At 43.5% G+C, this 12759-nt stretch overlaps 2 protein-coding genes across 2 annotated transcripts; one reads left to right on the top strand and one right to left on the bottom strand.

Moving 5' to 3' along the window:
• Positions 1 to 4098: 4098 nt before the first annotated feature.
• Positions 4099 to 8740, top strand: LOC124093495 (uncharacterized). Its single transcript, XM_046445945.2, has 4 exons — positions 4099 to 4744; positions 7459 to 7559; positions 7638 to 7714; positions 8174 to 8740. Exons 1-4 carry the CDS (start codon positions 4099 to 4101, stop codon positions 8253 to 8255), a joined length of 906 nt encoding a protein of 301 aa, XP_046301901.1. The 3' UTR covers positions 8256 to 8740.
• Positions 8741 to 8978: 238 nt separating this feature from the next.
• LOC124082905 (pyruvate dehydrogenase E1 component subunit alpha, somatic form, mitochondrial-like) lies at positions 8979 to 10309 on the bottom strand. Its single transcript, XM_046429468.2, has one exon. The coding sequence runs from the start codon at positions 10239 to 10241 to the stop codon at positions 9453 to 9455; it is 789 nt and encodes a 262-aa protein (XP_046285424.1). The 5' UTR covers positions 10242 to 10309; the 3' UTR covers positions 8979 to 9452.
• Between the last annotated feature and the right edge of the window lie 2450 nt (positions 10310 to 12759).

Genomic DNA, 12759 nt, shown 5'->3' with positions numbered 1-12759 from the left:
AGTACTTTCTTTTGGATATTAACCATTGTGTTATATGTAGTTTGTAAATATCTCCCACACATTTTAGAGATTGTCTTTTTGCCTGTTTCATGTTTACTTTGCTACATGAAACCTTTTGATTTGAATAACATACTGTTTATCTATGTCTGCATACATTTCTTGTCTTTTTTTATTAGTATCTCTCTTTCCTGTTTCATAACTTTGGGGCTAGAAACTAGATTGCCTTTTCCCATTGCCTTTTCAGACAGCTTAGATAACACACCCACCAGAGGAACCAAGTAATTCAAACTTCAAAGATGGCACCAGAAGATCTAAGGAATAGCTTTCTTCCAAATTAACAAGTGAATCACAATTTTGTTACAGGGAGTACCTGGCAGGTAGTCTTTGAATCCTTATTTTGAAAAAAAAAATCTTTTTTTTCTGTCAGGAATAGGGGCTCATGCTTATAATTCCAGTAGCTTAAAAGATGAGGCAGGAGGATTGTGAGTTCAAAGCCAGCCTCAGCAAAAACAAGTTGCTAGGAAATTAAATGAGACTCTATCTCTTAATAAAAATTCAAAATACAACTGGGAATGTGGTTCAGTGATTGAGTGCCTCTGAGTTTAGTCCCCACTACACACACACACACACACACACTCCTATTCCCAGTGATGAGCAGCATCACAGCCTCTGGAACAGGAGTCCCCTGTGCTCCTCCTTTACTAGCAAAGCAATAATATACCTGCTTTGCCTTTTTCTCAAAGCCATGTCCTCCATATTAAATTGGCATCAGGGAGAAGGATCAATATTTGGTAGCATATACACCATTTCTGTAGGTATCAGTTTACAAATAATGTGTGTAAAATGTGGAAGTATGATCACTGGATCATATGGTAACTTTATTAAGGATAAAAAATACAATGCTTCTTTCCCAGAAGACTGTATTGGCATCCAAGAAACAATCAAAGAGAATTTCTGGGCTCCACAACAAATCAGTATTTGTTACTATTGTGTTTTGTGTGAGCATGTGCCATTTATTATTGGCTACAGAAATCTACTATAAATTATAATTTCATTTCTCATTTGACAGGTGCTGTTTGGAATATTTTCAGATGTTTTCACGCTCTTTCTAGAGCTTATTTTGTGATGTTTTCATGCTCTTTCAAGAGCTTATTTTGTGAATGGTATTTTCATGTCTTCTTATATACTTGTCATCCACTGGAACTGCTGTGGCAAAGCATCCATTTCAACTAGTTGGATGTGATCATTAATTGATGAATTATTATTGTGTATTTTGATTATTTCATCATTTAGAAGGTATACATCTACAACCTTTCTATAAGTTACCTGAACTGGTTCTTAATTTTCAGTTGTACATTAGGTCATAATTTTAAATTCAAAATTACCACACAAAAGAAATAATATTATGAGGCAGTAGAATCTAAGGTATATATGATATTTCAACATTTCCCACAGTACATCGTTTGATATATTCAGTGACATAAAATACTGACAATTATCTAGAAATGCAACTTTAATATTTTTTCCTTTTCCTTATTAAAATAATACTACAAATCCATATTTTTATGGCATGAATTATTAAGACCAGATATTTTTCATATTTCTCTATTATTTAGATTATACATTTTGATCTCTTGTGAAGCGTATCACCCAGAGAATGACGAAACTGTTGATACATAAGGCAACATATTCTTGAAAGAGTGGGCAGCATAGACTGAATCTTAATTGAATCCATAGCAAGAACTTCTCCTCCTTCTTTAGATAAATTGCAATGTGGCACAAACCTGTAATCTCAGCTACTTGGAAGATTGAGGCAGGAGAATCAAAATTTTGAGCCCATTCTCTAACAACTTAGCAAGAGCCTAAGCAACTGAGACGCTGTTTCAATAAATAAATAAATAAATAAATGATTGGGGGTGTGGCTCGATGGTTAATCACCACTGGGTATGATTCATGGGCCAAAAAAAAAAAGAAAAAAAAAGTAAAAAGATTGAACCAAATACACTAAAATGCTTTAAAATTTCTAGAAAGTATACAAATTATATGTTGACAACTTTAGAATCATGACACATAAAATTCTATTTATTTTAGAGAACTTTTTCACATCTGTGTATGAAGTTACTGGTAACTTTTAATATATTTTTTATATATGCATTTTATGGGGTACATTATGATAATTCAGTACACATAAGTAGTAGTATTCAAATTATATTAAAAGTATTTTCATCTCTTTAAATGTTAATTATCTTAATATATTGTAAATTTATTTATATATTAGTTTATTGGTGCTGTGGTTAGAACTCAGTGGTACTTAGCCACTGAGCCACACCTCCAGCCTTCTTTTGTTATTTTAATTAGAGACAGGATTGCTGAGACTGATTTTGAACTCATGATCTTCCTGCCTCAATCTTTGAAGTCAGTGGGATTACAGGCATGTGCCTTCTGCCAGGTGTAAATTTTATTTTGAAACACATTTTAGGTTATTTTCAATAATAGTTACCTAACTGTGCCATAGAAGTACGAGGAGTGATTCCTCCATTCTAGTCTTTGTGCTCCTCAATGAACTCTTTCAATCTGTCCATTTCTACTCTTCCCATTTTCTTGTTATCACTATTCCATTCTGTTCTACTATATTTACTTATTGCTTTCTAAATGAATGAGAACCTGTGGTGTTTGTCCTTCTGCACTGGACATATTACACTTAACATAAAAAAAGGTCATGGTGTACTTCTTGTTATAGTAAGGTGCACAAAACAGGAAATATACCATTTTGATACTTTCTTTCTTTTTTTATTTTAATGCCAACCCAACTGAGCCAGTCAACTTGTGTCAAGAAGCATTTTTTTTTAGAATCTGCACTCTGCATTCATATTTATTGTTTCTCCAGTTGTGATTGTGCATAGTAGAATGTGAACCTCACTACTTTAACATTATTTTTCTATCTAATTAAATGTTTGATAATAATTATCACATGATATGTGAAAGCACAAGGAGATCTAAAACTACTCTCAACAAAATAGATATCATAGCACATGCTGTATTTTTGTCTATACAAAGTAAACACATAAAACTACTGTCAGATCAGGGGAGGCGCAGCGACCAAAGGAGGCTGCTGAATGAGGCCAGCAGCTTCTCTATTTGCTGATTTATGATTGTCAGACGGTTACCATGTCATAGGGGAAAAAATAAAAGTTTCTTGGTGAAAAAATACTGTAGTAGTAATAGCATTTTCATGAGCTGAGTGGTCTCCCAATAAACTATTTGTTTTAGCTAAAAACAAAAAACAAAACCAACTGGGTCCAGGTTCATTGCGGATTTCCTCCTCTTATTTCTTGTGTGGTACAGCTTTCAGTGAACCAGTTACATGAATGCAGGACTACTGTATTGTTGTCCCTTTACATATTGTTATGCTTCCAAGAAATACCCATAATATTGGCTAAGTACATAGGTTATAACTGCAACCATTTACTGTGCTTCTCGCTTAACAGTAAATAACACCCAGTGCTGTACACAGATGATCACATTTACTCCTCACTGTGGTTTTATAAGGTGGATTTTAAGGTTTCCCCTTAAAGAGGAGAAAGCCAAGGCCCAGAAGGTTTTGCGTCCTCCAAAGTCCAATAAGCAGAGCCGGGAAGCTAGAATTCCAGCTCTGTGAGAGTGGAAGGAAAGCCCTTGTGTCTGAAGAAACACTGGTAAGCTGCATGTATTTTCCAGTTCTGCTTTTGGCCTAAGGTTCATGGACAGTGTTTATTCAACCCCAGGTTTGCTTTTTTTTTTTTTTTTTCTTTTTTCATCATAATAAAGCATCAACAGCTCCTGTCTTTGGTTTCACATGCACCTTCTGCCAGCTGAACCATGATGGGGAGAAGCAGAGTGGGAGGAGGACACTGTGCTCAAGCCCAACCTCTCTCTAGGATCTCCTTTACAGCCAACAGCAGCCGCGCTGCCCTGGCTTTTTGCCTCTGCCAGGTGGGCACCACTCCTTCCCCGTGTCCGCCACCAGGTGTTCAACTACATTTCCCAGCAGACCCTGCGGCAAGAGCAGGGCTCCACCAGCCTTCCTTCCTCCCGGCCTCCCCCCGTGGCATCGTGATGATGCACACAAGTCAGGCACTGAGGAGTGCTGGTTCTCTGGCTCGCGATGGCGGAGGCGACCTAAATAGTGGCAATAGGCGCACCAGCGGTGACTTCAGGGAGGATGAAGATGGCTGGGCGGGCCCTGTGCACAGAGGGGAGGGGTGTGTGGGCGGAGCCGGGGCTTCAACTTCCGCAGCGACAGTCAGGGCGATGGAAGAGGCTTCTCAGCCAGCGGGTGGTTACGCCTCAGCAGCTCGGGAGCAGCTCAAGCTGTTCTCTGTGAGAAATCTCCATGGAGACTGTGACAAAAAGAGCGGGGTCGGTGGAGCTGCTGTTCTGGAGCCGGATGCTAGGTGGAACCCTCCCCCTCTGCTTCCCCCGCCGCCAGCACGTGTGCATCCTCAGTTTCTGCTCGCGACCTCGCGGTTCTCTGTGAGTCTGTGCCTTACTGTCTGGGCAGCTGTGCGACTTTTGGGCCAGGCGGGCGGGGGAGGCCCTAAGGCCACTGCCTCTGTCTCTCCCACCTGGAGCAGAAGCCACCGAGGCTCCACCGTGGCCTCGGGAGCCAAAGGAGTAGGAGGGAGGGGTGGCGGCAAGATCCGGATGCAGGCGCTGCCAGCAGGGGCTCATCAAGTCTTACTAGCCCCGACTACTGCAGCACCAGGTACCTCAAGAAGCATTTACTTAAGGAAGAAGGCACTGACTGCAGCTAGGAGCTGAGCATATGATTCCCTAACCCTAACCCCAACCCCAACCCCTAATCCTAAACCTTTATAAAAATTTATAACTTTATAAAAGTGTTTTCTGTATAAAGGGCACTTTCTTTGTTTGGGCTTTGCTCTATTTTAATTAGGGCAAGCCTGGGCCTCTATCACCTGCAGAGCCCTATGTGTTGCCTCTGTGTTGCAGCTCTCTAGGGACATCCTGAGAGCTAAACCTTCAACATAGGGATCCTGGGGGACAGGCAACAACCAAGCTCCTGCCTGTGACAGGATCAGGACCATTTCAGCTCTGGTGTCAGCTTCACTGACTGAATGAATCTGACTTTAGGACCATAGGAAATGTATATGAGGTAGGGGTCAGCTTAAACTGAGTTGGATGTTTATCAGAGGGAACAGGCTTGTCTCCTGGGCTGAAGGAGTGAGCTGTACCCAGTGTGAGAAGCCAGGCTCTCCACAGATGCAGGGCTAGAAGCATCTTTCTCTGTGCCTCTCATCCCTACCTCCAGTGCTCATGGCCAGACCACTGTGGGGCCACCTCTGTATGGCAGATGGATGGAGATTTCCTGGAACATCCACCTTAGCACATGATTACCTTGCCTGGAGCAGGCCTCATGCTGGAAAGCCATGCCATGTTGGTGTTTTTCTGTTTTCATGAAGATGACACCATGCATGAAATGTTGCTTCTAGTCTTGAAGTAAAAACTGTCATTAGTGTGGGGACAGGAGCTGTCCAAAATTCAGATGCATGGACTATTGCCCAGAGCCTCCCAAGATCACAGGCCCTATCTCAAAGCCCAGCAAAATCAGAGTCAAATGACACCTTTTAGTCACTACCCCTGCACCTGCATATTAGTCACGTGATGCTCTTTTCTTTTCTGCCACTCCCATATCATCCTCCACAATGGCATGCCATTTCTTGTGCTGTCACACTGTCCCCACCTGTGAAAGGGTGTGGGGGACAGAAGACTGTCCTGTGTCTCTGCCATGACATCAGGTTCTTCTCCAATGGGGGACCCCTTATAGGCTCCAATTTGCTAGGGAATGTGTCCCTGGCTTTGCTGGTTGTGTGCACTCCAGATGCAGTGGGTGGCTCCTGGGGTGGGGAGCAGAACATGCTGATGGTCCTAGGCCTGATCACACAATTGCACCATCTGTAAGGGACACTTTCAATAGACTTATGATTCAGAGTTGGATACCTATCAGTGAGAAAGAATGGGAACATGATGTTGAGCAGAGGAGAGAGGGACAAACCCAGGCTGGGGAGGCTGAGAAGGGACTGTGGGAGGAAGGCGAGTGCAGCTGGAGGTACACTGTGTCCATGGTGAGGGGTCCATTGGCAGAGAGGGCTGGGCTATTTCTTGCAAGTTCCCAGCACAGGTTGAGATCTTGGGAGAGCACACAGCAGTACCTACTTTGAGCATTTAGGTCCAGGAAAGAGGCAACATGGACAGGTGGCCATGTGGAAGGCACCTTCTTTCTCCACTAGGGTCCCCATGCTCTGAGGAGTCCCCAGGGCAAGCAGCACTGTGTGTGCCTTGGGGTTTTTAGTTCCCATTTACATGGAGGCGTGACACCTCTGCTTTCCACTGGAATCAGGGAAACCCTCTCACCTCCTTCACCCTGGCAGCCCTTGGCTGTTTTTCTTTGAGACATTGCTGAGTGTCACAAAGGAAAACCTATCTCTGCATGAGCTGGCAGGCAGCAGTATGTGTCTGAGGGTCCTGGCACCTAGGTGGACATGGCGAATTCTGCTGGTCACTGAACAACACTGTATTGTTGACTGGGGCATGATCTATCACTTTCTTCCAACTATAGAAAGCCAAGCTCATTATCTTTCTGTAGTAGCCTTTGGATAGTGGCTGTACAATGATTTTTATACCTGAATTGCTCTGGGAAAGAAAAACATCTCAGCAGACATTATTAAAAGTTTTTTAATCCATGAAAGCTTAACCAGCCAAACTGGTTAAGAGCACAGGGTCACTGCTCGGCTGCTGTGCCTGGCATCTTTATCTAATAGCCGCCATCTGCTGCATTGAAGATAACACATCAAAGCTGATGATCAATTTTTTTTTTTTTTTCAAATCTGTTTCTGCCAATAGCTCTGGACATTCATAACCTCTGTATTGCCTTCTCCTCCTTTGAGAGCTAAAGGAGGGGATGGATGTTCTTTTCCCTCCAGAGTCCCTGAGGCCTCAGAGTCAAATGCTTTGATTTTCTCCATTCTTACAGAGGGGTGCTTTCAGCCTGACACCACAGGGATGGTCAGGAGCTGTGGGAAACAGAAAGCTCCTTTTTGTGTTCAGAGCTTTTTGCATAATAAGGTTTCTTATCAGTGTGTCTCCAAAAATAATACTGAGCAGTTTTGTACCTGGTTTCCTATCAGGAAAAGGAATTTCACCCCACTTTTGGTTCTGAATTAGAGACAGTGGCTCACACACAGGTTCCCAAGATAATGACAGAATGAAAATAATGGTAGGCTCCTTAGAGTATCTTCCAATCCAATTCACACACCCCATCACACCACAAGCCAGATGCAGAGCCAAGTGCTATTCTTTTTTTTTTTTTTCCATACCACATTTTATATCATGGATAGTTACTTTTTAAGAGTTTTATGGTTACAATTAATATACAATGAAACAAATTTCTAATTGTTACAGGTATGACAAAGAACCTAGCACCCCCTCCTAGGCAGGGAACAGATAAAGAGCTTATAGACTGGCTACAACTGCAAGGAAGAGATGCAAATACAATTGAAAAGGTAAATTTATAACCAAAAACTATTCCTATGATATTGTTAAAAGCTGCTTATTTCTTATGTATTTGATCTTTGTTTCAGATTGTTGAAGAAAATTATACACTTTCTGATATTCTTAACGATATCACTAAGGAAGACTTACGATGCCTTAGACTACGGTAAGAGCTTCAAAACGGCTTATTAGAACCTTTTCTGGGTAAATACATTAAAGTAGGCAATAGTGCTGGTAACTTCCCCTCTTTGAAATTCATTCCCTTTCCAGTGTCTTTGAAAACATACTACCTCTTCTCCCTCCAAAATCTTGGCAAGTTTGGGCTGGGCATGAGGTACCAGTGCACTAGACCCAACCCCTCCCGTGGTCTTGTTCCCATGTCATTTAAAATAGCCACCTCTACACCAATTCATCAGCGCTCCTGTGCACACTTCTAATACCATGTCCTAGCACTGCTGGCACTCAAGGATTATATTCACACAGGAAGAGAATATATTTTTGGTTTTGTTCATTATCTAAATTAAAATGGGACTGCATTTGTAAGAGTAGATGGCCAATCTTAGATTAGTTTTGGGGTTGTCAGTTGGAACTTTGCCTTTCTTATGGTAACTCCTTTGTTCCACAGTGGTGGTGTCCTCTGTCGTCTGTGGCACGCAGTCTCCCAGTACAGAAGGCAGGCTCAGGAGTCCTCAGCGACAGAGGATTAGGCTTAATCACACTCAGCTAAGCCGGGAGGACACAGTGAGCACATATCTTCCTGCTTGTGGTTAAAGCTTCTTCTGTACATGTATACACAAATTCTGCTCAGTTTACACAAGAAAAAGATGTGTTCAATTAATTCAAGGATCTGGTGAAGTTTGTCATTTTTTTGTGTCATTTTTTAAAACCTATTATTTATGAATGTTTTAAAGATTATATAGAACTGTATGTAATGTGAATAGTGAGCTTTAGTTTTGATATCCTAGAGTATTAGGAGAATCTCAGAAAAAGAGACTCAGCATTCTGTTATTTTAAATACAATAGTAGTTTAAAATGAGACAGGTGTTGTAGGGTAAGCATTATTAACTAGTATAGAACCTAAATGTGATAGGACTGTAACCACTGATGTGTAAATGGAGAAAACTAGTTGTTTGGCCTTTCACCTGTTGCCTGGTTATAATAATAAAAAAAATATGAAGAAATGATGGCTTTAGCTGTGCAATGCCAGAATTGCATCTTCTCAGGGCATAGCCAAAACAGGTGGCAGGGTTGGAACAGGTACACAAGGAAGTGTTCTTCCTTCTAGTGACCAGACAAACAACTATTTGGGAGAAGGTTAAACTCTATTAGACTTGTAGATCTGAAATAGGTAATACAATAATCACAAAACACTCAAGCGTTCAACATCTTCTAACACAACAATATACAAAACTGCATGCACTTACTCTCCCTTCAATTTAATTTACATGCTATTTATTAAAGTTGACAACGCTGTTCCTTATAGTTGCTGACAAATAGCCCATCATTACACACGTCTCCCATTAACTGACTGACTTAAACTTGATCCACTGGTTGGCACCATGCACTTCAAAGGGTGGATCGCTGCTGTAGATGTGGTAGCCTAGTTCCTCCAAAGGTGGCTCAGGATCAGCTGTGGCAAACTGGGCAGCGTCCTCAATTTCTTTCCTTACTTCAACATCAATTTCCTTTAATTCTTCAACACTGGCAAGATTGCTGTTCACCATTCTATCCTTAAGAAGCATTATAGGGTCACTCTTACTTCTTACTTCCTGAATTTCTTCTCGTGTGCGGTTACTGACTCCAGGGTCACTCATACTGTGTCCATGATAACGATAAGTCTGCAGCTCCATCAGGATGGGACCCTTCCCAGATCTACAATAGGCAGCCGCAAACCTTGTTGCCTCTCAGACACACAGGATATCCATTCCATCCACCCTAAGCCCAGGAATAAAATCGCCTCTTTTGTAGTAATCAGTGCTGGCTGCTGCTCTCTCAACAGATGTTCCCATTCCATAGCGGTTATTCTCACAGATGAAAATACAAGGTAATTTCCACAATGCTGCCATATTGTAAGCTTCAAATATCTGACCCTGGTTAGCAGCACCATCGCCATATAAAGTCAAACAGACCTCATCTTTTCCATTGTACTTGCAGGCCAGAGCAATCCCAGCTCCCAGGGGCACCTGAGCTCCGACAATGCCATTGCCCCCATAGAAGTTCTTGGCATACATGTGCATCGATCCTCCTTTCCCTTTAGCACAGACTCCTCTTAGTCCTGTTAGCTCTGCAAGAATTTCTCGAACAGAAAGGCCTGGAGTAAAGGTGAAACCATGAGCCCGGTAGGCTGTGATGAGGTGGTCCGTGGGATTTATGCCAGCTTCCAGGCCCACACAGCAGGCTTCCTGACCATCACACAAGTGACAAAAACCACGAATGATTTTCTGTTTATAAAGCTGATCAGCCTTTAACTCCATTCGGCGCACAGTCTGCATCATCCTATAGTATTTGAGCCCATCCTCCCTGGTGAGCACTGTCGTGACAGGAGGGCCCTCTTCCGGCTGGTGAAGGTCACATTTCTTAATTTCAAATGTAGCATCATTTGCAAAATTACGGGATACCACTAGCACTCTGCTTTCCGGCTTCTGGGCAGCGCCAGCCAACACGCGGGAGACTGCCGCGAGCATCTTCCTCATGGAGCAGGAGCAGCGACAGCGCCAGCGGCGACTCCAACGACTTACGATGAGCGGGCCATCTCCAAGTCTCCTTCCCAAGTGCTATTCTTACACTGTCTTCTCCAGGCTCAAGGGTGCTCAAGGAGAGTTCATGTCACTGTGGTGAGGACTGGCCTTTTGGCTACCACACCTCAGCTTTGGATGGGTGATGCTAGTCACCATCCACAGACTGGGGTCTGGGTGACATCTGGGATGTGTCCACTGCTAGCCCATCCCTCAGCCTGTTCCTTAGGCCTGCCTGTCTTCCTCAGCCAGATGAAGAGGATTCAGGTCTTGGCTTGTAGCCCAGGGGATGGCAGGATTACACGGTGGAGGAGCCTGAGTCCTGGGACTGCATGGAACCACTGTCAGGTGGCCAGAGGGAGCAGGCCCAGCTCTGGGGGTTAGTCTGCATTTCCCAACCTGAGGCACTTCCTCTGGGAACTGGTTAGTCCTAGAGAGGCTGCATCTCTTCAGTTGGAAGGTGGGATTTCAGGATGGCAGGACACCACAGTACACAGTCCACTTATGCAGTACCTCAACAGCTGTGCACAGAAACCCAAACTACCGCCTCCCTCGATAGAATGGGTCAGTTAGCAGAGAGTTTAAGAAAATAAGATGTAGTGGCTTTCTGGGTTAGCTGGGACCCATTCTTATAAATGACAATATTAACTCCATTAGCAGTGTGGTCAATTTTTCTTTAAAAACTTTTTTTGTGGCCAATATTTCTATCTTTCAATATATTTATTTTAGTTACTGCCATTGGAGGAAGTGGTAGGGGAAACTCTGGATTAAAATTAGAATTAAATTAGGAATTTTTTCCACAGGAAGGATCTGTTTTAAACTTGTTTTGACAGCCTTTCCTGCAGCTGGTGGGTGGGAAGCACTCTGGCTGCAGGGATAGAGAAACTCTCTCTAAACTCACAGATATGCACATTCAATCACATATTAGAATCAATGTCAGATCAATTTTTATCTTGTTGGCTTAATACACAATAAAGCAAATGGCCCATAAAGAAGAAAGAAAAGGGTTTATTCAATAAGAAAGTGTTTAAATATGAAAACCTTTTGATAGTTGATAAGGTAAGATGATAAAATGGATTTGCTGCATATCTTGACTGAGGGTTCACAAGATTTTGTAAGAATTTTGGTTAGTGATGGTGTTTAGTAGTTTCTTCTCTTGCCTCTGGGACCTATTTCCCTGAGAATTCTCATAAATTAGTACCAACAGTCTTACAGATATTAGAGGATGTTGTGGCTAAAATGAGATGCCCGGAACTTTAGATACCTTAATGACATGAGGTGGGGATGATGAGACGTTTTATGATTCCAGGGTTTTAATTTTTTTTTCCTTTACTTTTTGCAGTCAGGAGCAGACTTTTGTAAAGAGAATGTTGCTTCTAGAGGCCAGGTGTCTGGGAGTCTCAGGTAAAACCTTCTGACTAGAACCAAGGATGATGTTCAAGTCTTGATGGCCATGGCACATGGAAATTAATTGTAGTGCAGTTTGTCACTTCAACCAGGGGCAGCCAGCTTGCAGATAGAGGCTAGGCAGGAGGCAGCTCCTTGGGGAATGAGGCAGTCAGCCTGCTGGGAGAGGCTGGGCAGAAGGCAACTCCTTGGGGACTGGGGCAGTCAGCCTGCTGGGAGAGGCTGGACAGGAGGCAGATACTTGGAGAGCAGGGCCAGCCAGCCGGCTGGGACAGGCTGGGTAGGAGGCAACTTTGCAGGGACCAGGTTCCTTCCCTTTTAAGGCCCTGTCCTTTCCTGGGGATCCAGAGCCCTCTGCTGGAGGTCAGGGCCAGAAGTCAATGCTGATGGGTCACATGCTAATGCTCAGCCATTAACTGTTGCCTTTTCTTTCTGGGGAATATACTTGGCTCCTTCATAGCTGCCAGTGGGACCAGGACTCTTCTTGAACTGAGGTGAGGGCAGAAATGATGCATGTCCCCTTCTGATGACATGGCCCTTCCCTTGCTCCTTTAAATGGGGACTGCAGGGGAGTGTGAGGGCTGTGAGACCTGCAGAACCAGGAGGCACCCAAAATTCAGGCTGCCATGACAGGGCCTGCAGCTCAGCAGGTGACGTGCTGGTCAGGTCCACAGGTTACAGAAGGGAGGAGTTCAACCCATGTCCCACCCATTGCTGGCTCACATGAAGCTCCCAGAGATGGAGCTAATCAACACTCTGAGGGTGATGAGTCTGGGTGTGGACCCTGGGGGTCAGGGTAGAGCTGGTTGTATCTTTGCCTAAAGATAGGCTGACATGCTTCCCCTGAGGAAAGGATATGAGCTGATTTGGAATCAGGTTGTTGCAGTTAGTCAAGGTGATGTCACAATACAGCAGGGTGACCATGTTCTTATGAGGGACTGGCCAGGTGAAGAAGAACACACAGGGCCCTTTGAGTATAGAGGTGGAGGCTAGAGGCAGGCAGCTGGGAGGGAAAGGCTTCAAGGTCTGCAGGCACCATTGGAGCTGGGAGGGCACAGGATGGCACCTG

Source organism: Marmota monax, unplaced genomic scaffold, assembly GCF_021218885.2.
Source record: "Marmota monax isolate L192 unplaced genomic scaffold, Marmota_monax_Labrador192_F-V1.1 WCK01_AAM20220418_F8-fsc00035, whole genome shotgun sequence".
Classification (NCBI taxonomy): domain Eukaryota; kingdom Metazoa; phylum Chordata; class Mammalia; order Rodentia; family Sciuridae; genus Marmota; species Marmota monax.
Note: the sequence above shows the minus strand (reverse complement) of the source record. Positions and strands in the feature narration are given on the sequence as shown.